The sequence below is a fragment of the Phacochoerus africanus genome, chromosome X (assembly GCF_016906955.1).
Source record: "Phacochoerus africanus isolate WHEZ1 chromosome X, ROS_Pafr_v1, whole genome shotgun sequence".
NCBI lineage: Eukaryota > Metazoa > Chordata > Mammalia > Artiodactyla > Suidae > Phacochoerus > Phacochoerus africanus.
This window is the reverse complement of record NC_062560.1, coordinates 62835054-62860453: the sequence shown is the minus strand read 5'-3', so window position 1 is coordinate 62860453 and position 25400 is coordinate 62835054. Positions and strand designations below refer to the sequence as shown.

Genomic DNA, 25400 nt, shown 5'->3' with positions numbered 1-25400 from the left:
AAGACTAAATTTAGAGAAACAAAAAGATAAACGAAAATGCAAAATCACTGTGGCCTTGGTGAGTTGGCTAAAGAAGGCTTAGAACCGCAGATTCTTAAGTTGGACCTGAAAGGTCAATCGGTCTAAGTCTCTTACCTTGCGATTCCGAGAACAGGAGGCACTTAAGCCTTGCCTTGAAAGACATGCAGTATTTGAATAATCCGAGATCAAGATGTGGGGTTTGGGCCAGTAAACAGACGGAGCAAAGACCCTGGGGCCGGACACCGGGAAGGGTGTGGACCGACTATTCCTGGGCTAGTGATCAGCGTTACCTACAGGTTTATTTTCTATCTTCTCTGTCTTTATTTTCAGCTGAGTCTTTGCAGCCTCAGCCTTGTGACCTACGTGCGCACGCGGGAGCCTTCCAAAGCCGCTATAGAATCTCCTCCAGTTCCTCTCCGGCCAAGGCAATCTTGAGCACCGCTCCTTCCCAGCCCAGTTCCCGCCTGGGTCACTCATTTTCTCAAAGCACACCACTGCCCTCTCCTTCCCAAGCGCGCTGATTCGCCACTTTCTAAGGAATAAAGTAATTTAGGCAGTTGTTTCTACTTTGTTTTGGGTCAGAGTTAAGAGTTTAATCTGAGCTTTGAGTCAAAAGTATAAAATACAATAAAGACCCGGAAATTCCAATTCTTTAGACACCGAAGGCAAAAGGTCGTTCTTTCCTTTTAGGTTTGAAGTTACAATAGGTTCCTAAAACTAGTCCGGCAGAAGAAACAGGTTGCCCCAAATCCTGTGTGTACAGCAAGTGTGGACAACAGAAATAGTCATTTGAGGTGTTTCGAAAATAAACCCTTGATAGCACATTGCATACGGTGACACATTCTCGGCCTCGGGGCCAGTGGGGGCACCAGGGGCGGGGCGAGAGCCTGGGGGCGGAGAAAGTCCCCAGGCGTCGCGCGCAGCTGCAGGGATCCACCGCATCCGCCCCGCCTCCCGGTTGTCTTTCGCGCAAGGTGGAGGCGGAGTCGCGGCCGGTGACCTGCTGCTGCCGCCGGCCGCACGGAAGACTGCCGCGGGTCACTCGGGTCTCCAGGAGTGGAGCAGAGGATGCAGAAGGCACCCACAGAGGCCAGACGAACTTGAGGAAGGCGGCGAGCGGCCCCGGAGGCACTTCGGAGGCGCCCTGGACTGCAAGAGGCTCGGGCGCCCGCCGGCGGGTAGTGGCTGCGGAGGCCTTCGTGGCCGGGACAGCCCGCCCCAGGCCTGAACAGCGATAGGGCCTGGCACTTGAGCTTACCACAGCGAGGGTGGAGCTGCGTTGAGGTCTCTTTTCTTGGATAGACCGTAGGCTCCTCTGGCACTCTGTTTCTGAGAGGATTGGAAACCGAGCGCGATGAGGAGCAGGAGTAACTCCGGGGTCCGGCTAGATGGCTATGCTAGGCTAGTGCATCAGACCATCCTGTGCCATCAGGTAACTGAAGGGGTGTCACCTGTGAACTCGGAGGGTGTGGAGTGTGACAGCCTGGACGGAGACCCTAGGTGAACCCGTGTGTGTTGGGGGGGGGCGGCTGTGTATGTGTGTGTTTTGCAGGTTCTCCCTCCCCCTAGCTGGGGAGGCTGTAAAGGACCCTGAAGAAAAGCTAGGTGTTGGGCCAGGAACAGAACCAGAGTTAGCTGTGAGTTCTGAGTCATGGCTTCTGAGCACTCCCCTGTTTCCCCCGTGCCCCAAACCACAGCTGGGTTCCAGGGGCCAGAGTTGAAAGATGCCGGGTAGATTGTTTTTTGGCACTGCCCCCCACCCCCGACCCATGCTTGAGCTCTGCCTCCTTCCCCTCCCGCTGAAGAAAAGAGGTAGGGGAAATCTTAGCCATCTTAAAACTAGACTGTTGGTGAAGATCTGAAGTACACTGTGTATATTGTTTTGTTTGTTTTTGTCTTTTTTAGGGCCATACCTGCAGCATATGGAAGTTCCCAGGCTAGGGGTTGAATTGGAACTGTAGCCACTGGCCTACATCACAGCCACAGCAAAGCAGGATCCGAGGCAAAGCTGCGACCTACACCTCACCCAATGCCAAATCTTTAACCCACTGAGCAAGACCAGGGATGGAACTCACTTCCTCTTGGATACTAGTCTAGTCGGTTTCGTTGAGCCACGACGGGAACTCCCCATGTGTATATTGTTAATCATAATTTTTCTACTCTTTTAATGGTGATTTTTTGTTGGTAGTTCATTCTTTCTAACTGAAAAGTTAAAACACTGCCTTTCTTTTAAGAATACCCACATTTCAAATTTAAGTCTTCAGCCAGCTCTTTCCTCTTTTTTGAGATATTTGCTTGCACTTAGAAGAAGAGAAGATTATAAAACTTAGGAATGAGGAACTGGAGGAAAAATCAAAGTCCCTGAGTACCCATTTGAAAGATTCTCCTTCCTCATTATTAACACCCTATGGTTACCTGCCTGTCCCTTTTTCTTGTCTTTACAGAATCCAGTGACTGGTTTGCTTCCAGCCAGCTTTGATCAGAAAGATGCCTGGGTCCGGGATAACGTGTACAGCATCTTGGCTGTATGGGGTCTGGGCCTGGCCTATAGAAAGAATGCAGACCGGGATGAGGATAAAGCAAAGGCCTATGAACTGGAGCAGGTACTCAGGATAAAAATACAAAGAGATCTGGAGCTGGAGGGAGGAGGGGCAGGAATGGAAGGAAATGTAGTCCACAGAAGCTAAGAGAAGTGTCCTTTGCCTTTTTCCCTCTTTCTTCACCTTGCTGAAATTACATTCCAAAGAGCTTTCCCGTATTGTACTGAAATTTTTTTTGCAGTGGAAACTTGAAACTTGCTGATTCAGGGGGAGAGGGCACAGTCTGTTCTCTTACAGTAGAAAATCCTATCCTCAGGTCTTTGCTAAAAGTCTGTAATCCTCTTTCCAAGTAATGTATTTTGCAGTCTCCAGCATATTTATTCTTATTGCGAAGAATGTCTGGAGGCAGGTATCTACCATTTTACTTTGTTTCTGAAAATGATAGGTGGTATTTATATGAGCGTAACTGATACAAATTAGCTGACTTTCCCAACTAGACATAAATACTTTATTTGTTGACGTTTACACCTGTGGTCACTGTTTCAGAGTCTGTTGTAAGTCCACCCCACCACCACCCCACTCATGCCCACTTCACCCCATCCTTCTGGAACAAAATAAGGCTAGAGTCAGCAGATGCCTTTAAGCCAACTTTTAAGGCCCTCCCCCCCCCCCCCCCGTAAAGAAGCATCCTCTATAGAACTGTTTAGACACAGGTGCTACATCTGCTTGAATGACCAAGAAAATAACATTCTGGGCTACATGGGACTCGTAATGTTGAGATACTCTGCTGTCAGTTTTAAGGTATATGTGAATTCTTTTCCACTAGTGGGAAAGATTCTCTCCACACCAGTCATTTTCTCACATGGTCTCCGTCAACTTAGACAATCTGAGCTCCATTCTTCATCTATAAATCAGAATATTGAGATTTACTTGTTTTTAAGGACAACAGCATATTATAGGGCTAAAGTCCTAGGCAATAGGGAATTTTCACTATTGTCCTCTGCAAAAGTAGGTATTTGTTATTCCCTCAAGCCATTATTGAGAGGTACTTAGGTCCACCAGAAATAATTATTGGAGTATTTGCTCTATCCCAGAAAGTACAGATCAATATTTTTTGATTTATAGAAAACATACATAACCATTGTAAGAATTTGGAAAATACAGAAGAGTGTTAAAAAAATCAATCTGTAATCCTACTGAAAAAAATCAATCCAAAATCCTAATCCTACTTTAATGTTTTGCTATTTTGACCTCAGTATTTTGTATGTTTTGTTTTGCTAGAAATTAATATTAGTGGAACAATACCCAAGATTTTATACCCAGTACAATTCAACCAATGTCTTTTTCAAAACTATTAAGAGTTAGTTTATGAAAACTCCTTATTGATCAATCATTCTGCAGAGACGACATTTTTCCTTATGTGGTCCAGGAAGAAAGAATTTAACAGAGGAAGGGGGGGAAATGAACAAAAAATTATTCATTCTAAAATTTTAATGTTTTATCAAATGATTTTTCATGCAACACAAAAAATATATTTTCCATACCACCTCAATTATAACCTTGGAATTTCTCAAAAACATTATGGCAAGAGGAAACATCTTCAAAAAACAAACTTTCTCTGGGAATTCTAAAATTTCTATGAACTTTCATTATGAATTAAAACAGATTGTATTATTAGGTCTCATTATTTTTTTTTCTCAAAGCTGACTCAGTTAATTCAGACTATGGATCAGAAAACCATCTCTGTAATGGCCAGATAGTAAATATTTTTGGCGTTGTGTGTTATGTGTGGCTTCTGCCCAACTACTCAGTTTTTCCATTGTTACACATAAGCAGCCAGAGACAATACATAAATGAATGAACATGGCTATGTTCCAATAAGTTCTATTTACAAAAACAGGTCATGAACTGGATTTATCCCCACTCTACTTGAATGGTGCTAAATTCTGGCTGTGCATTGGAATGACTTGAAAAGCTTTTAAGAAATACCTTTAACTGGACCTCACCCTAGAACAATGTAAATAAATCTCTGAAGGTGGAGCCCTGGGGCATCAATATAAAAAAATAAAAACAAAAAACTACCCAGGTAATTCTAAAGTGCAGCCAGGGATAATCACTGATCAGTGGCTAAAAATGAGCAGAGGTGAAATCAAATACAATAAATCCATAGATTAAATTCCCACCTACTGTCAACTTTCCGTTACTGTGTTGATTTTCCCAAACCATTGATTGTTAATCATTTCTACCCTTCCTTCCAACTTTCACCTAGGTTTCTCTCTGAGAAATGATGTCAGAGAATTAAAGCAAATTCTGGATGAAAAGGGGACAAGGGTTTAGGTGACTCTTCTACCCTAGGTTGAGAATAGAAGTATGCACATAGATGTTTTTACACATGCCCTTTCTCTTAGTCACACAGATATAGACTCACACCCATAAGAATAAATGAGCACACAAATAGAGATGGCTCTTTGGCTGCCACTAGTTCTACTTCTTCCTCAGTTTTGTTCTCTTTTTTTAGTCTCTAATCTTTTCTCATGGCTTTATTTGTTACCTTTATGAGAATGACTGGCTTTCAAAGCTTCATCTTTTTTTTTTTTTTTCCCACTGTACAGCAAGGGGGTCAGGTTATCCTTACATGTATACATTACAATTACATTTTTCCCCCAGCCTTTCTTCTGTTGCAACATGAGTATCTAGACAAAGTTCTCAATGCTATTCAGCAGGATCTCCTTGTAAATCTATTCTAAGTTGTGTCTGATAAGCCCAAGCTCCCGATCCCTCCCACTCCCTCCCCCTCCCATCAGGCAGCCACAAGTCTCTTCTCCAAGTCCATGATTTTCTTTTCTGAGGAGATGTTCATTTGTGCTGGATATTAGATTCCAGTTATAAGTGATATCATATGGTATTTGTCTTTGTCTTTCTGGCTCATTTCACTCAGTATGAGAGTCTCTAGTTCCATCCATGTTGCTGCAAATGGCATGATGTCATTCTTTTTTATGGCTGTGTAGTATTCCATTGTGTATATATACCACCTCTTCCGAATCCAATCATCTGTCGATGGGCATTTGGGTTGTTTCCATGTCCTGGCTATTGTGAATAGTGCTGCAATGAACACGTGGGTGCACGTGTCTCTTTTAAGGAGAGTTTTGTCCGGATAGATGCCCAAGAGTGGGATTGCGGGGTCATATGGAAGTTCTATGTATAGATTTCTAAGGTATCTCCAAACTGTTCTCCATAGTGGCTGGACCAGTTGACATTCCCACCAACAGTGCAGGAGGGTTCCCTTTTCTCCACAGCCCCTCCAGCACTTGTTATTTGTGGATTTATTAATGATGGCCATTCTGACTGGTGTGAGGTGATATCTCATGGTAGTTTTGATTTGCATTGCTCTTATAATCAGCGATGTTGAGCATTTTTTCATGTGTTTGCTGGCCATCTGTATATCTTCTTTGGAGAAATGTCTATTCAGGTCTTTTGCCCATTTTTCCATTGATTGATTGGTTTTTTTGCTGTTGGGTTGTATAAGTTGTTTGTATATTCTAGAGATTAAGCCCTTGTCGGTTGCATCATTTGAAACTGTTTTCTCCCATTCTGTAAGTTGTCTTTTTGTTTTCTTTTGGGTTTCCTTTGCTGTGCAAAAGCTTTTCAGTTTGATGAGGTCCCATGGGTTTATTTTTGCTCTAATTTCGATTGCTTTGGGAGACTGACCTGAGAAAATATTCCTGATGTTGATGTCAGAGAGTGTTTTGCCTATGTTTTCTTCTAGGAGTTTGATGGTGTCCTGTCGTATATTTAAGTCTTTCAGCCGTTTTGAGTGTATTTTGGTGCATGGTGTGAGGGTGTGTTCTAGTTTCATTGCTTTGCATGCAGCTGTCCAGGTTTCCCAGCAATGCTTGCTGAATAGACTTTCTTTTTCCCATTTTATATTCTTGTCAAAGCTTCATCTTTAACTCTGACCTCACCTCAGTTTCAAACCCAGATTTTCACTTGTCTTCTGATCAGCTGCACCTGAATATCTTATGGCTTCTCAAAATCAACAGGTCTGCTGTAAATCAACTATACTTCAATAAAACTTGAAAAATGAAAAAAAGTTAAAGGGTCATGCTCACTAGACTTTATGCTTAATGTTTAAATTTAATAAATGTTTTTGTCTCCATGAAAAAAAATCAACAGGTCTGCAACCCCACCTTCCCTACTAAAAACAAACAAAATGGACTACTAAACAACAGTAACTCACCAAACATCCCTTTTTTTCTTATCAGTGTCCTTATTCTACCAGTAACCTGGGTGACATTACTTAGAACATTTCCCGTAGTGGGAAATGGGACACTAAATAACTAAGTTTGAAGCTATGTGAAACAGCAGATTTCTTTACTCTGTAATTTCTCAGAGTCTTTGATATACTGATGTCCACTTTGAGTTTAAGATGTAGGGTGGACTTTACAGCTTTTCCGGAATTTCCTGGACTAGTGTTCTATAAAACAGTGTTGGAAAAGTACTGCCCTTAGGGTAATTTTTGACTTGTCCCTTTTGCCCTTTGATACATGCAGACCAAAGTGTATTAATTCCATCATTTTTCCTGAATCCATCCCCTCCTTTCTATTCCCTTCTGCCTCAATCCTAGTCTAAACCCTGATCTCTTAACACTGTTGTGAAAACAGCACTTAAAGGATGTATTTTAATTCTCAACAATCTTTCTGTATCTCTCATTTCCCTACAAGTAAAATGCAAATGTTTTCGATTGATAGACAAGACTCTTTAGGGTTTGGTCCTAGGCTGTGTTTTCAATATTATATCATGCTGGTACCCTGCATTATACCCCCAGTTCCAACCAGGTTGGTGTCTTCATTACTTCTCTAACAGTCCCTCGATAAAAATACCTGACATTTATGTAAAGACTTTTCATGGTACTACATACTTCCCCATTAACTACTAGCATTTTATTTTCATAACACCTTGTAAATTAGATATTATTTTGCCTAACCTACAGGTGAAGGGATTGACACAAGGAGATGAAGTTGGAATTTGGTGGTGCTATGACTACTACCTGGGTCTTACGACCTCACATTCAACCTTTTTGAATTTTTCCTCCCTCCTCCGAGAAAGCCATGGACATTCCCATCTACAAATCGTTTTGTGAGCTATTTCTTCCACCTGTGAAGCCTGGCCCCAGTCACTTTTTCTGTGGTTCCTCTCCTCATCCTCCTCTCAATTTTTCAGTGATAACTTCTTTCTCAGGACTACTTCCTTAGAACTTCTAGATGACTTATTGTCTATGCCATTCAACATGTTCAGTTTTTCATTTAGCAGACTTTGTGTAATTGTCATGTGCCAGGCTCTGTAACAGATATAAAAAATAAAATGGGTTGGAGTTCCCGTCGTGGCTCAGTGATTAACTAATCCGACCAGGAACCATGAGGTTGCAGGTTCAATCCCTGGCCTCACAGAGTAGGTTAAGGATCCAGTGTTGCCGTGAGCTGTGGTGTAGGTTGCAGACACAGCTTGGATCCCGTGTTGCTGTGGCTCTGGCGTAGGCCGGTAGCTACAGCTCCGATTAGACCCCTAGCCTGGGAACCTACATATGCCAGGGGTGCAGCCCTAGAAAAGGCAAAAAGACCAAAAGAAAAAAAAAAGGAAAAATGTTTATATTTAAATCTCAACTTTTTATTTTTGAAAGTTTTAATTATATAGAAAAGTTATAGGAATAGTAAAATAAACATATTTGCATGTACCCTTTATCTAAATTCACTAATTGTTAACATTTTGTCATATCTGTACCCTTCCCCTTTATAAACATGCATGTACACAAAAGTACACAATTTGGGGGGTAAGCCATTTGAGAGTTACTTGCACATATGGAATATATATATATATATTCAGTTTGCTTAGTGCATTGACTTAAAAGTCTATTTCTTAATCCAGTCTCTGCCTCTTAAGGAGTTGATGGGGGAGACAAATATGTAAATAGTTACAATATATTAGGACAGATACAATAGATACTATACATAAGAGATAAGTACAGAGTTCTGTGGGAACACACAGGCAGGAAAGTCTAATTTCCCTTGAACAAGACAAAGAAGTGTTCACAGAGGAGTAGAGTTTTAAAGGATAATCAGAAATTGTTAAGAATACTGTATTTGTAGCTTAGTTTAAAAAAAACACATGTCTCTCCTGTCTCCCTTTTCTTTATATTTTACAAAGTCTGATAGAGTGCTTTGCATATTTTAGATGCTCATATGTATCTGACTGTATATATAGCTGGAGAGAGAAACAGATTAATACTTACATTGGTATGGTTATATATAAGTAAGTATATATCCTTATATAGTCAGTTCACAAACACATAGATCCATATCCTCAAAAAAAAAAAATAAGGTAGGTTAGAGGAGGGGTGTGGTTAGAATCCCTGGTGTATGAATAAACATGTATAATTAATTAATGCCAACTAGTGCACCTTAATTAGGAAGTAGGCAGTTTGGGGGAATACAAAGTACAGATACTTCCTCTCATTCTTAGCTTTCTGTGCTTCCTATTTATTTTATCCTGAGTTGGAAGTTGGAACTTGAGGACAGAAATGGCTGACGATGGCCATTCCAGGAGGACAAAAGTGGGTGGCATGCAGAACCCCTCCACTGCATCCATGATTCCCCAGGTTTTCTGTTTAAGTAAGGAAAATGTAGATGGTAGTAGCAGGGCTGGATGGTAAAGAGAGTTAAAAGGATGGGATAGAAATCTGTGCATATGTGGTCACACGTAGAGCAGAATTTACAATTGAATAAAGTTGCCCCACAAAATAAGGAGGTTGTATTTACTGTTGTCTATAACAGTATATTAAAGGATAGTTTCATTCATTGGGGGTCAAAGTTATAATAAAGGTTTTCCTATAGGGGTTGGGGTTTTAGTCAGTTTTAGTACTTTATTATAACAAATGCTTCATGATTTAAAAGGTAACAAGGTCATGCACTGCCTCTTCATGTTCTGTCTCTCTCATTTTTTCCCCTGATCTGTAAGGGAAAGGGGCCATTTATAGACAGAAATTACTCAAGGAAGGGAACTCTTCCAAGGGAACACTTTATTTTTCCCTCAGTAAAAGATGTCATAAATAATTGAAGCATAATTGAATAGATACTTATCTTTGTTGTGTCTACTACTTGTAGTACCATTTGAATATTTTGAAGGAATAACAGAATGATGTAGCTTCCAAGTAGATTAGTTTTCAGAGATGTCCTGAAGCCACCTCTGAGCCAGCATTCCCTGAAGTAACCTGGTTATATTTCTTCTGGGCTATGAAACAGAAAACTTAGAGAAATAGAGAAGCTGTTTGGTGCTATATTCTTCCAAAACATATTGCCTACCCATGTCACTGTTGATGGGCCCTTCTACCATCACGTAGTATAACAGGTATATTTATAACTATACTATAGTTAAATAGGCTTACTATATTATTAGTATATTATTATACTATTATAGTATAACTAATATAGTATAGTAATAATATAAATAAATATGATTATAATTAAATATGATTATTACTATATTTTATTATACCAACTAATATAGTATATAGTTGGTAGTCAGAATTTTGGAGTGTTATAACTAGAAAATGAACTACATTAGAAATTGCTAGGCCCTAGTAAGAGAAATAGTGATGACTTGAGACTTAAGTTTGTGGCTTTTTTTTTTTTTTTTTTTTAGGGAAAGGGGGTTGAGTTGCACTAATAGTTCCCCTTTATAGTTATTCTGAATTGAAGTTCATTTATTCTTTAGGGAGAATGTCCTGATAAATATTTCTGTGGCCTCTTGAAGATAAGCCTTGGCTAGTTTAGCAAAATAAAAGTGATGGCTTTTCTAGGATATAGGATATATTTTAAATATCCTCATAGCTTTATGATTTTTGAGCTGACTTGCCCCCTTTCCCCCCCAGGTGAAATGTCCTCTAATAGAATGATTGACTGAGTTTTTTACATAAATCTGTTGGAGCTTGGATTTTTTTTTAACTTGTAGTCACCAACTGCAACTTTTAGTTCCACTTTTAGCTGCAATCTGCTCTTCTGTGTACCTATAAAGTAAATGCCATGTAAATAGGAACCAAGGATAAGGTTACTTGTTCTCAAAAGGTCATGTACCAACTGCTGTTGCTGAGTAAGTGTTCCTGCATCTAGGGATGTTTATAACAGCTTGTTTCCATTTATTTCTGCAGAGTGTAGTGAAGCTGATGAGGGGACTGCTGCACTGCATGATCAGACAGGTATGGCGTTGTTAACAGCACCCTCTCCAATAAAAGCACATGGTAATAGTAGCCCTACCCCTTAAAGAACAGTTATAGCTTATTTTTTTCAATTTCACAAATACTAATTTTAGAAAATTTGTAGGATCGAGGACGTGAAATATCACTCATGCTCTCACCACTCATTTACCACTGAAGTATTACTTTCCGGTCTTTTTTCCCCCCACAAATGACTTTTTAATATACTTCATCATTACTGTACATGCAATTATGTATATTGACTAAAAGATAATACAGGTCTATAAGTTCTCATCTGAAACCCTTGAGACCAGATAAATTTTATAATTCAGAATTTTTCAGATTTTAAAAGGCAGTACAGTGCCTATATCATATATTTCGTTGTGCTTTCAGCAACTCCAGAATAGCACTCTATCATCAAAAACATTCATCTCTCTATAGGAAAACATGAATTTTGACAGTATAAATAAAATGTGCAGATAGCCCCCTGTCTGAATCAGGTATAGAACTTAGGGGAAATGAATTTTGGTATAAAACTTAAGGGGAAAAAAAACTTTTGGAAGTGTTTTAGATTTTAGCGTTGGAGATAAGGGGCCAAGGGCTTATATCTCCTAACATTGATTCGGATTTTCATGATCTTGAATGAAGTTGATCATCCTTTCTTCTTCTGTTAACTGCCTGTTAGGTCTTTTGCCTCTTTTTCTTTCGGGCTGTCTCTCTTGCCTATTTGAGTAGTTCCTTTCCATGATGGATATTAATCCTTTGTCACATGTACTACCAATATTTTTTAGCAATCTCTAGTTTATCTTTTGAGTTTATTTATGATATTTTTTCCATTCAAAAATGTTTAACTTTAAAAAAGTATTTTACTTTTATCCTGGGGGACCTTTACACATGTTATGCACATTGACTCTGAACTGATTTTCTTGAGCCCAAGATTACATTTTATTAGAAGGAGTAATCAAGGCCCAGATCCATAAAGAGACCATCCCAAGGCACACGACAAGTCTAAAGTAAAAGGAAATCAACTCCAAACTTCTGCATTTTATCAATGATTTCTCTACTGGGCTATCTCATAGTCATCATTTTTTTCCTTCTTTGTTGCTTTTTGCTTTTTTTTTGTATTTTAGATATTTGCATTTTCTACCTTACCAAATAGGTTTAAAGTCACTAATTTCTTGAACCATATTTAAATGTATGATAGTTACCAGCAGATACATACATAGTCAAATTAAAGTTTCAGGAAATAAGTCTTTCGTTTTTCCCTTGCACAGTGTTTCCTTTCTGACTTGGTTTCAGCTTTCTTTCGTATCTTTTCTTTGTCACCCCATGGGTCTCTCCCCAGCTCTTTCATTACTCCTTCAAAATATATCCTCTTATTCTAAGTTCCCTTAAAAATTATACATCTGTTTCATGAACAATTGTACCTATTTTTTTTACAAGTCAATTATCTCTTACTAAGCTGGTCTCACTCAACCTCTCTGATTTTCATTTTTTATCTACAAAGTGGCAAAACAGTCATCTGAAGAGTGAATGAGAGGTAATGAGTAGGAAATAGCTGGTTTTGACTGGTATTATTTTCTCATTAAATTGCTTAAATTGAAAAATAGCAATAGCACACTTTCCTAATTGTATTAGTGTAGAGAAAAAGATAAAATGCATTTTAAGTATTCACAGTTGCCTGCGGACCAAATGTAATGATGTACGTTAGAGTACTACTGAAGTATAGTGTATGGGTTGATTTTTCTGCATAGCTTTCTTTTCCTTTTTTTTTTTCCAGGTGGATAAAGTAGAATCCTTCAAGTATAGTCAGAGTACCAAGGATAGCCTCCATGCCAAGTACAACACCAAAACCTGTGCCACTGTGGTGGGTGATGACCAGTGGGGACACCTGCAGTTGGATGCTACCTCTGTGTACCTGCTCTTCTTAGCACAAATGACTGCCTCAGGTCAGTATAAGGACAGCAGTACTGGGAACCGCTGCACCGTGGAGCACTTGCCCTGGCACATGTGGCTCCCTCAGAGGTGTTAGCCAGAAAACAACATAACTGGTTACATTGCTCAAAGATACATATCGGAAACATAATATTTTGCAAATTTTATGCAGAGAAACGACTCTCTAAGGTGTAGTTAGTATTCTTTCACGTTGAGAAACAAATCTGAGTGCTTGGAATAAGGTAGATACTATTTTAGCAAGCCTTTGAGGAATAAATTGAATTAATATATATGTTTAATTGAGAACCAGGAAATCTGGAGTAGATTTTCCTTAGACAAGTATTTTATTAATCCTCAGATATTGTAAGATAGGAAAAAAGGGCTAGGGTTTATTGCTTGTTCTCATAGTATGCACTGACAAGCCTGTAGTTAGTATTAACATCACCTACTTTATACTACTTTTATGACTATATTATAAACAAGGTGTCCGTCTATAGGCTTCTAAATTATATTAAGGGAATTAATTTAGGAATAAGAATTCAATTTATTATTGAATAACACATCTTTTTCAGATGGTTTTGTTAATAGCTTTAGGTGTTTTTGTTTGTTTGTTTTTGGCTATGCCACAGCAGTGACAACATCCAATCCTTAACTGCTAAGCCACCAGGAACTCTCAAATAGCTTTAGATGTTTTACTTGAAAAGGAAATTATAAGAACCAACATAATTCCCTTTTATTTATCCTAAATTGGAGAGGACTACGTCTGATTACATTCAGTTTGTAATTTAAAAGGGACCTTTGCCAGAGCTTCCTGAGTAAATACATGTACTTCTCACAATACCACATTTTTGACATTTCAATTTCTATATCTTTCTATCTGGTTACAGAGTTCCTTGGTACTAGGGCCATTCAGGATGAGAATTACCCCAAAATACTTTTCTCCTTTCCTTATGTAAATAAATCCTTCCCTTTTATTCCCTCTAGAACAACACACATCCCAGAGGCTGAATAACCTTTTCTTAAAATTATGTCTACCCACAAACTCCCTTCTTTTGGAGGGGAGGCTCCTCCCCAAATAAATGTATTTCTTAGGTTTTATTTATTTAAATATAATGGCAGCTATAACTCCATTTCTAATATTCTTTTAATGCCAACTCTGGAGTGTGTTTCTATAAAGCAGTGTCTAAATATCCCTTGTGGTTTTTCATTTTGAGCCCAGAAGGGAAGTGGAAATATACTAGAGAGGCTTATAAGAGGTATACTCATTCATTCACCAAAAGTTTGACTCCTGACTTAATATTTCATTTTCAGCTCAGTGAACTACTTTGATAGGTACTTGGAATAAGGTAGATATTATTTTATCAGGCCTTTGAGGAATAAGTTGAAATACCTAGAAAGGGAAAGGAATAGCATGACTATAGCACATAAGTTTGAATGGTACTGGCCACCAAGGTAAGACTGCATATCTTCTATGGTTAGAGTGTAAGATAGATCTGGAAAAATGGCAAAGGATGGAGCTAGAAAGCTGGTGATAATTGCTTAAGGGCCTGTGTATACCATACTAAGTTTAGAGTTTAGTCTGTAGTCAATAGAGAGCCACTCAAGGTAAATAATCAAGAAAGTTTGAAATGATTCACTCCCATAGTGGGAGGATAGATTGGATGGGGGAGGAAATTAAGATAGAGGACTAGTTAGGTTTCATAGAATACTTTAGATAAGAAATGATGCAGTTGCCTTGAGGATGAAAGGGATGGCTGTAAGAAATAATTGAGAAGTAGACTATGAAAGATCTTCATGGAAAACTTAATAAATTTCTGAATATTTTTGAATTCTTAAAAATCTCAACTTTGGTTAAAAGAGAGGCTTAGACAAAAGCTGATTGCAACTTATAGGATATGTGTCAGAAGTGCTCCATGGACCCTCTCCTCAGCAAAATAACCTTAAGTGGTGAAAATTAATATTAGAAAATGGGCCATTTGAAGTCTCTGGAAATCGTCTTAAGGGCACACAGCAAATGGAGAAACATTTATTCAAGGAAATATAAATATTAGTGGTGAGAGAGTATGGCATTTGAGCTACAACCTACTCCCTCCCCTGTCCCAAGCTCACCATGACAGAAGCACTGCTTGAGGTGGATGCAGCCAAGAATACAAGGTAACCTCTCTCTTCAGCTCCTAGTCTAGAGCTATGATATCTCCCTGACAAAGATAGGTTACCAGCATTTCCTGTCCTTCCCAGCTCTGTGTTGCAGAAGTTCTAGTCTAGCCAAGAATAACTAAGAGGTCTGGAATTCCCCTCCTACCCCTCAGTCCCACTCATGGAGTGAAAGCTTAACCCCAGGCAGAGCAGACCAAGAATACTAGGCCTGACCCACCTTTCTGGTAGCATGGATGGTGAGGCAGGCCATAAGAACAGAAAGCTCCATAGCTCCTCCCAAGAGAACTGAATTTGTTTGGAATGGAGTGTAGGAATGTTCAAGATTAAGGACACTCTCAAAAGCAATGAAGATTTTTGTTCTAAGAAATTAAGAGGAGGGAGTTCCTGTCATGGCTCAGTTGTAACTAACCCAACTAGTATCCATGAGGATGAAGGCTCAATCCCTGGCCTCTCTTGGTGGGATAAGGATCTGGCATTACTGTGAGCCATGGTGTATGTTGCAGATGTGGCTTAGATCTTGTGTTGCTGTGGCAGTAGTGTAGGGCTCAGCTGCCAGCTGCAGCTCTGATTCAACCCCTGGCCTGGAACTTCCATATGCCATGGGTGTGGCCCTAAAAAGCAAAAAAGAAAAATGAAAGAGAGAGAGAGAGGAAAAGAAAGAAAGAAAGAAAGAAAGAAAGAAAGAAAGAAAGAAAGAAAGAAAGAAAGAAAGAAAGAAAGAAAGAAAGAAAGAGAGAAAGAAAGGAAGAAAGAAAGAAAAATTAAGAGGAAGCTGATAGCTAAATAAAAGCAACAAGTTAACCCATAGGCTATCTAGAAGTTTTAACAGAGAACCAAGGAAAGAGCTAAAAAGAACCCTCCTAGGGTTAGAATGAATGTCAAAGACTGTCATCAAAAACTACCTGAAATGGGGAGTTCCCATTGTGGCGCAGTGGAAATAAATCTGACTAGTATCCATGAGGATGCAGGTTCAATCCCTGGCCTCGCTCAGTGCACCAGGGATCTGGCATTGCTGTGAGCTGTGGGGTAGATAGCAGAGGTTGCTGTCGGATCCCATGTTGCTGTGGTGGTGGTGTAGGCTGACAGCTATAGCTCCAATTCTACCCCTAGCCTGGGAATTTCTATATGCTATGGGTGCAGCCCTAAAAAGCAAAAAAACAAAAAACAAACAAAAAAACCCAAAAAACTACCTGAAATGGGGCCTGAATTTAATTGAATCAGATTGTGGAGCAATTTATGCCTCAAGGTATTATATAATAGAGCAGTCATCTGTTAATTAGTGGAGATTAACATCTGGGTGTAATACCAACAGAGGCAGACACTCAAATGAATCATGGAAAGAGACAGTGGCTAAAACTAAAATCTTCCTGTGACAGTGCACTTGCCCAAGGCAACAATCCCTGAGGGCCAACTTCAGAGGCTGCATGCTATGGGGAAAGTAAATTTCACTGAAATAGTCCAAATCACTAAACAAACAAGTAAACAAGAAACAAGTCCCATAGGGGAGGTTATCAATAATTTACAGATTTCATACAACATATTATCTATAATGTCCAATTTTCAACAAAAATTTGAGACACACAAAGAAACAAGAAATTCTGAGCCAACGTAAGAAAAAAAGCAGGTAACAGAAACTGTCTTTGAGAGGAAGCATATATTGAACTTAGGAAACAAAGACTCCAAAGCAGTTACTGTAAAAGTATCTAGAAATCTTAAGTACATCATGCTTAGAGAAGTAAAGGAGTATATGATTAAAGTATTTAATCAAATAGAGAATATCAATAAAGAGATAAAAATGAGCCAAATGGAAAGTTGAAAAGTATAGTAACTTTTCAACTGAAATAAAAGGCTCACTAGGGAGGCTCAATATATCTGAGCTGGCAGGAGGAAAAATCAGCATATTTGAAGGTAGATGAACTGAGGTTATATAATCTGAAGAATAGGGGAAAAATAATAAAGAAAAATGAATAAAACCCCAGAGAAATGTAGGATACCAACTCATGTGTAATAAGAATACCAGAGGAGGGGGAAGGGATAAATTAGGAGTTTGGCATTAACAGATACACACTACTATGTATAAAATAGATAACCAACAAGAACCTACTATATAGCACAGGAAACTCAATATTCTGTACTAACCCATAAGGGAAAAGAATCTGAAAAAATATGTGTGTATTTATAACTGAATCACTTTGTTGTACACTTGAAATTAACACAACATTGTAAATAAACTATACTTCAATTAAAAAAGAGTACCAGAATACTACTCAGCCATAAAAAAGAATGACATAATGCCATTTGCAGCAACATGGATGGAGCTAGAGAATCTCATACTGAGTGAAATGAGCCAGAAAGACAAAGACAAATACCATATGATATCACTTATAACTGGAATCTAATATCCAGCACAAATGAACATCTCCTCAGAAAAGAAAATCATGGACTTGGAGAAGAGACTTGTGGCTGCCTGATGGGAGGGGGAGGGAGTGGGAGGGATCGGGAGCTTGGGCTTATCAGACACAACTTAGAATAGATTTACAAGGAGATCCTGCTGAATAGCATTGAGAACTTTGTCTAGATACTCATGTTGCAACAGAAGAAAGGCTGGGGGAAAAATGTAATTGTAATGTATACATGTAAGGATAACCTGACCCCCTTGCTGTACAGTGGGAAAATAAAAAAAAAAATACACTGGAATCTCAGCACATCAAAGACTAGCCTAGAACTGGTTTGTGGTCTTGTTTTTATGGTTCAGGAATCAAAGTGCCTCCCATTTTTCCAAAGCTGGACTAGGATTATTTGGGAGTAAGGGGGTTAGTTAGTCACTATTGGCTACCTATAAAGCTTGTAGTGATAACTGACTAGCTCTCTATCTTTATTTTCTTTTTCCTCAGGACTTCATATCATCCACAGTCTAGATGAAGTTAATTTCATACAGAACCTTGTGTTTTACATTGAAGCTGCATATAAAACTGCTGTAAGTACTCATTTGGAAATGAATTTTACACATGGTGTTTTAAAAATACTGAACAACCTATTCCTTCTCTTAATGCTGCCCCTCATAGTGAACCAGTCTAGAAGCCTTCTGGCAGAAATTGCCTTCAGCCTAAGTTCTGTCATCCTCTGCCTTCTCAAGGGATTTACAGAGGCATGAGGGTCAAGATGTAATGCTTTTATTCCTTTCAAACTCTGTAATACCGCATGGTATGTATTTGGCAATTTGGGGCTACATTGTGGGCTTATTTTAATGGTTTGTGGTTAAAAGGGAGCAAAATGGCTAGGGAGTATTATAGGTCAGTTAGATACTTAGAAATAAAATTTAATATGTGTTTAATATCACCTATAGACATTGATTTAGTGCTTTTTAATTTTTTTTATTTTTTATTATTTGTTTATATATATATATTTTTTTCTACTATACAGCATGGTGACCCAGTTACACATACATGTACACATTCTTTTTTCTCACATTACATATTCCGTCATAATTGATTAGACAGAGTTCCCAGTGCTACACAGCAGGATCCCATTGCTAATTCATCCTGAATGAAACATTCTGTGTCTCTTTACCCCAAGCTCCCAGTCCCTCCCACTCCCTCCCCTTCCCCCTTGGCAACCACAAGTCTGTTCTCAAAGTCCAATAAATTTTCTTTTCTGTGGAAATGTTCACTTGTGCCATATATTAGATTCCAGTTATAAGTGATATCATTTGGTATTTGTCTTTGTCTTTCTGACTTAATTCACTCAGGACGAGAGTCTCTAGTTCCATCCATGTTGCTGCAAATGGCATTATGCCATTCTTCTTCATGGCTGAGTAGTATTCCATTGTGTATATATACCACCTCTTCCTGATCCAATCATCTATCAGTGGACATTTGGGTTGATTCCATGTCTTGGCTATTGTGAATAGTGCTGCAATGAACATGCGGGTGCATGTGTCTCTTTTAAGTAGAGTTTTGTCCGGATACATGCCCAAGAGTGGGATTGCTGGGTCATATGGTAGTTCTACGTATAGTTTTCTAAGATACCTCCATACTGATCTCCATAGTGGCTGTACAAGCTTACATTCCCACCAACAGTGCAGGAGGGTTCCCTTTTCTCCACAACCCCTCTGGCACTTGTTATTTGTGGATTTATTAATGATAGCCATTCTGACTGGTGTGAGGTGGTATCTCATGGTAGTTTTGATTTGCATTTCTCTTAGAATCAGTGATGTTGAGTATTCTTTCATGTGCCTGTTGGCCATCTGTATATCTTCCTTGGAGAAATGTCTATTCAGGTCTTTTGTCCGTTTTTCCATTGGGTTGTTGGCTTTTTTGCTGTTGAGTTGTATAAGTTGTTTATATATGCTAGAGATTAAGCCCTTGTCCGTTGCATCATTTGAAACTGTTTTCTCCCATTCTGTAAGTTGTCTTTTTGGTTTCTTTTTTATTTCATTTGCTGTGCAAAAGCTTGTCAGTTTGATTAGGTCCCATTGGTTTATGTTTGCTTTTACTTCTGTTGCTTTGGGAGACTGACCTGAGAAAACATTTGTAAGGTTGATGTCCGAGAATGTTTTGCCTATGTTCTCTCCCAGGAGTTTGATGGTGTCTTGTCTTATATTAAGTCTTTCAGCCATTTTGAGTTTATTTTTGTGCATGGTGTGAGGGTGTGTTCCAGTCTCATTGCTTTGCATGCAGCCATCCAGGTTTCCCAGCAATACTTGCTGAAAAGACTTTTTCCCATTTTATGCTCTTGCCTCCTTTGTCAAAGATTAATGGACCATAGGTGTCAGGGTTTATTTCTGGCTTCTCTATTCTGTTCCATTGGTCTGTCTGTCTGTTTTGATACCAGTACCAACTGTTTTGATGACTGTGGCTTTGTAATTTTTCTTGACGTCTGGGAGAATGATGCCTCCTGCTTGGTTTTTGCTCTTCAGAATTGCTTTGGCAATTCTGAGTTTTTTGTGGTTCCATATAAATTTTTGGATTGTTTGTTCTAATTCTGTGAAAAAATGTCATGGGTAATTTGATAGGGATTGCATTGAATCTGTAGATTACTTTGGGTAGTATGACCATTTTTACCATATTAATTATTCCAACCCAGGAGCATGGAATATCTTTCCAATTCTTTATATCTTCTTTAATTTCCTTGATTAATGTTTTATAGTACTCAGCATATAAGTCCTTTACCTCCTTGGTCAGGTGTATTCCCAGGTATTTGATTTTTTGAGGTGTAATTTTAAAAGGTATTGTATTTCTGTATTCCTTTTCTAATATTTCTTTCTTGGTATACAAAAACATGACTGATTTCTGAATGTTAATCTTATATCCTGCTACTTTGCTGAATTTTATTCAGTGCTTTCTGTACAAAATAGTCACTTTTTCTTATAGCTACCTGATGGTATATGTTTTTATTGTTATATTTAACATCTCTTTCCAAAATCACTGTTCTTCATTGCATGATGTTCATTGTAATAAAGGTGGCTGTGTCATAAGTAGTCCAGTTTTTTTAATTGCTTGTTTTAGTTTGGTTAGTTGCTTTTTAGTTGTTATAGGTATGAGGGTAAATCTGGAACCTATCACTCCATATTTGCCAGAAGGATAATTCTAACAGACATATTTAACACAAACAGACGTAATTTGTTGATGGATCACTTTGTTTTCTGATACTATAGGCCTGCTGTGATCCAGGCTAAAAGCCAGGGTTCTCTGGCCTCTCCATTGCAGCCAAGGGTTGTAGCAGTAGAATTAATATGTTTGTACCTTCTCATATTCTAATCTTTGCTGCGCAAACTAGGGCAGAGCTGGGTTTGGGGACAGATAAGATTAGCCACGGGATAAATATGGATTACCTTTCTGAAGCTTCATTTTTTAACACAAAGATATGTTATAAAAAGTAACTTAAGGTAGATAAAGAAATAAATATAGGTGTGTGTGTGTGTGTGTGTGTGTGTGTATACGTACATGCATCGGCCTGTGTGCACATGGCTGTTTACAACTTCTGTTCAATGAGAGGGCCTAGAAGCCTGTTACCACAGTGACAAAGAACACCAGTGCCCAGATCTTGGATGTAACTATCATTCTTTAATAAAAGAAACCAGGATTCCTTATAGAAGTGGCTGATTCCATGGGCTGGGGCAGGGAAAATGCAAGATGCGACTGGAGAATCTTATAGTGACAAAAAGTGAGGAGGTATTCAAAAAGGAATGGGGCATGTCAAAAGGGCACAGGGGCCAACTTATTAGAACTCCCAATGGCCAAAGCTGGAACAATTTGAGCAAAATAAATAATGATAACATTTTATTATAACCTAGAGTATAACCTAAATATCTATAAGTTCATACTGATATAAATAGCTGAGTAAATAAATGAGGGGAGAAAGGATAGCTCTTCCTTAAAGAAGAACTGCAGTTAATGAATATAGAAGTAATGAAGAAACTAGAAAATCGCCATTGAAACACCACTGTAATAATTGTTGCAGGCACAAGTTACTGATATGCTAAATTAGTGGGTGGATGTTTGAGGATAAACAGAATATTTGCACAGTTGTAAAGTATCTGTCTCAAGGTACTATTAATTACAGGCATACCTCATTTTACTGTGCTTTGCTCTATTGCAGTTTGCAGTTATTTTTTTTTAACGAATTGAAGGGTTGTGGTAACACTGTGTCAAGCAGGTCTGTTGGTGACATTTTTCCAACAGCATTTGCTCACTTTGTGTCTCTGTCACATTTTGATAATTCTCACAGTATTTCAAACCCTCCACCAGCAAAAAGATTATGACTCGTTGAAGTCTCAGATAATGGTTAGCATATTTTAGCAATAAGATATTTTTTATTTTATTTTTATTTCTTTATTTATTTATTGCTTCTTAGGGCCCTACCCATGGCATATGGAAGTTCCCAGACTAGGGGTGGAATCTGAGCTATAGCTGCCGGCCTATACCACAGCCATAGCGATGCGAGATCCCCAACCCACTGAGGGAGGTCAGGGATTGAATCCGCATCCTCATGGAGACTAGTTGGATTTGTTTCCACCAGGCTACAATGGGAACTCCAGCAATAAGATATTTTAAATTAAGGTATGTATGTTATTTTTTACACATAATATTGTTGAGACTACAGTATAGTGTAAACATAACTTTTATATGTATTGGGAAACCAAAAAGTTATGTGGCTTGCTTTATCACAATATTCAGTTTATTGCTGTGGTATGGAACTGAATCCACAATATCTCTGAGGTATGGTTGTAAATAGTATAATAGAAAAATAGTAACAGTAGAATGGAGAATCTCTGCAGATACACTTTAACCAAGTGATGAAAGTTAACTTCACCAGTAATAAGACATCAACATCATGTAGCCCCTGATTTGATGCACTAAGAAGGAGCATAATGTCTGTAGAATTCTTGCCAAAAATGCATAACCTCAATCTAGTCAAGAGAAGACATAAAGCAAAACCAAATTGTGGGTAATCTATAAAGTATCTGAATGCTAACCTCCAGAAAGTATTCAAATCATGAAAGACAAGACTTGAGAAACTGTAACTGATTGGAAGAGACTAAGGAGGCATGACAAATGCAGCATGGTATTCTGCATTGGACACTGGAATATAGAAAGGCTTTTAATGGAAAAACTGGTGAAATCTTAATAAAGTCCATAATTTGGTTACTAGTATTCTACTGATGTTAATTTCTTTGCTTTGACAATTATACTGTGGTTATGTCAGGTGTTAATATTAGAGGAAGCTGAGTGAAAGGGGTACGGGAACTCACTACTATTTTTGTAACTTCTCTGTAAGTCTAAAGTTATTTCAAAATAAGTTTTTTAAAGTAATTGTAGACATTATCTTTGTATTATCAAGGGGCCTTATAGAACTATGGTTAAGAATGTAGGGTTTGGAGCACTTGGACTCTAATCCTGGCTCTTTCATTTATTAGCTATGTGATCTTGGGTGAGTCACTTACCTCTTTGCACCTCAGTTTCATCTATAAAATGTAAGGATTAAGGAAGATAATAGTGTAAGGTGCATAGGTAAGTGCATGGTGCATTGTCAGTGCCAACAAAGAGTAAAATTAGAATGGATGTTTAAGATAAAATACTTAGGTGCTGTTTAGGCTCCATCTCCTAGACCCTCTGTGTATCTTCTTAGATGAAAATTTTGAGAAGTACCTCTTTAGATGGACTAAGTAACAGTCCTTAGTCCTGATGAACTGTCAAAGTCTTTTAACCTCTTGGAGGCCCCAATAGAATTTAAAGCTACTGGGAAAATAGCTATGAGGGGGGAGCCAAATCACTGGCATCTCCTTAAAAGGCATTGCTGCTAAATATGATATGTATGGCAAGTTAGCTAGTATTGGTGCCTTTTGTTCAAGGGTTGTACATCTAGTAAGCATTTAGTAGTGATGACTTGCTAACAGTATGTTGGTTATTTTATGCCAGGACTTCGGGATATGGGAACGTGGAGACAAAACCAACCAGGGAATCTCAGAATTGAATGCCAGTTCAGTTGGAATGGCAAAGGTAACTTTCCTTGCTTTGTTTTTACTAAATGTGGGATAAGGAAGTCCAGTATAACTTTGCCATAGATAAAGCCTTAATATAAATGTGAACCATCATCAAATTGATAGCTCTTTTACACCACAGGCGATGTTCAGAACTGTGGACACATGGGTGAAGACTTTTTTCATAAGCTCCAGATCTGTATGTCCAGTTGCTTTTGTGGCATATCTCTGTTTACATATCCCAAAAGGACCTCAGAAAACATCTTAAATTAAGTTCATCATCTCTACCACTACAGAAACAAACAAAATGAGGCTTTTGTTCCTTCAACACACCACTTGACAAAGTTTGATATCAGGGAACCATCCCCCTTCATTATCTTGCATCCCCTGTATTGTTATCGTCTTCATCATTATTCTCTTCTGCTCGGCTTCATCTTTTCCTTCCCACTGCTCCTACCTTAATTTCAGCTCTTATCTCTGGAAACAGCAAGAAGGCATAAAATAGGATAGCAAACATATCCATTATAATGATAAATATGCATGACTTAATTTGCCAAAAGGTAAAGACACAGATTAATTTTAAAAAAGAAGAAGAAGAATCTAGTCTATACCTATACCACCCTATAAGAGATCTAGGACAACAAATTGCTGCAGAAAGATTAACAGCAGGAGGATAGGCAAAGTCTGGCCAAAATAAACAAAAAAGAGCACAAGTGACTATGTGAATGTCAAACAAAAGTAGAATTCAAAGCAAAAAAGTATTTCATGGAAGAAAGGACAAAGAGGGTCAAGGTAGAATTTTAGAAGGCCCAACCTATAATAAGAAAGTCTTAGAGTTCCCTCAGGGCTCAGCAGGTTAAGGATCTGATGTGTCACTGCTGTGGCTCTGGTTACAGCTATGGCATGTGTTCAGTCCCTCGCCCAGTAACTTCCACATGCTGCAGGCACAGCCAAAAAGTCTGGCCTGGAATGTAGTTTCAATTAATACAGATAAACGGCAAAATAGAAACAGTTATAAGGGGACAATTTAACAAAAACCACTGCCAGGCTATGACAGATAAAATAAACCATAAATAAGATCATAGAAAATTTAACTATGTAATTAATGTGGTTGAATTAATAAATTTATATGGAACTTTGTACCTATAAAATATTTATTTGCTGGGTAAGCTTTTTCTTTTTAATGTATTTTTGATTATCAAAGTGATACAGATATTGAGTTATTTTTAAAAACTAAAGCCTATTCTATTTACCTCTGTATAACCTGATTTTTTAAATTCAGTAATCTCATATTTCACTGAACACAATAACCAAGCATCCTCTTGCATATAGATAATCCAATTCATTGTTTTCAGTTGCTGCACAGTATTTAATAATCATTCTCTTGATGATAATGCTTTAGTGAGGATCCTTGTACATATATCCTGGTGAAGTTGGACAAATGTTTTTGTAGGATAGATTCCTAAAGTGAAACCATTGGGTTAAGTGATATACACTTTAAAATTACCCTTCAAAACAATTTCCACCAGTTTACATAATCCCCATTCACATATGGTTAGATATATGTCATCAAATGTCATATGCACCATTTTCCTCAAACCCTTACTAACTCTAGGTATTAACTTCTGAATAACTTGACTTTGAAAAAAATGTTTAACCACTGAAACTATTTTTTACATTTTATTTTAAAATCATTTCAGACTTAGGGAAAAGTTGCAAGAATTGTGCAAAGAGTTCCTATATATCCTTCATCCAAGCTCCCCACTTGTTAACATTTGCTTTATCTTTCTATTCACACACATCCACACATACGCATTATTTTTTATGAACCAGTTGAGAGGAAATTGCAGACATGATGCCTCATTTCTCTTGAATACATCGGTATTCATGGATTTCCTCAAAGACTCTTATATAACTGTGGTACAATCATCAAAATCAGGAAATGAACACTGGCGTTATACTACCAACCTAATCCAGAGACCCCATTCAGACTTCTTGAATTGTCCCAATAATATCATTT

At 38.3% G+C, this 25400-nt stretch overlaps 1 protein-coding gene across 6 annotated transcripts in view; it reads left to right on the top strand.

Annotated features, from left to right (window-relative positions):
- The first annotated feature begins 1236 nt into the window (after positions 1–1236).
- Positions 1237–25400, top strand: part of PHKA1 (phosphorylase kinase regulatory subunit alpha 1) — a 117245-nt gene continuing 93081 nt past the window's right edge. For all 6 annotated transcript variants that reach the window (XM_047764054.1, XM_047764053.1, XM_047764052.1 and 3 more), the window contains exons 1-6: positions 1237–1453; positions 2466–2624; positions 10762–10809; positions 12587–12755; positions 17793–17875; positions 23319–23399. In XM_047764054.1, the coding sequence (XP_047620010.1) occupies positions 1376–1453; positions 2466–2624; positions 10762–10809; positions 12587–12755; positions 17793–17875; positions 23319–23399 (618 nt within the window). In that variant the 5' untranslated portion in view covers positions 1237–1375. The remainder of the gene's footprint in view (positions 1454–2465; positions 2625–10761; positions 10810–12586; positions 12756–17792; positions 17876–23318; positions 23400–25400) is intronic.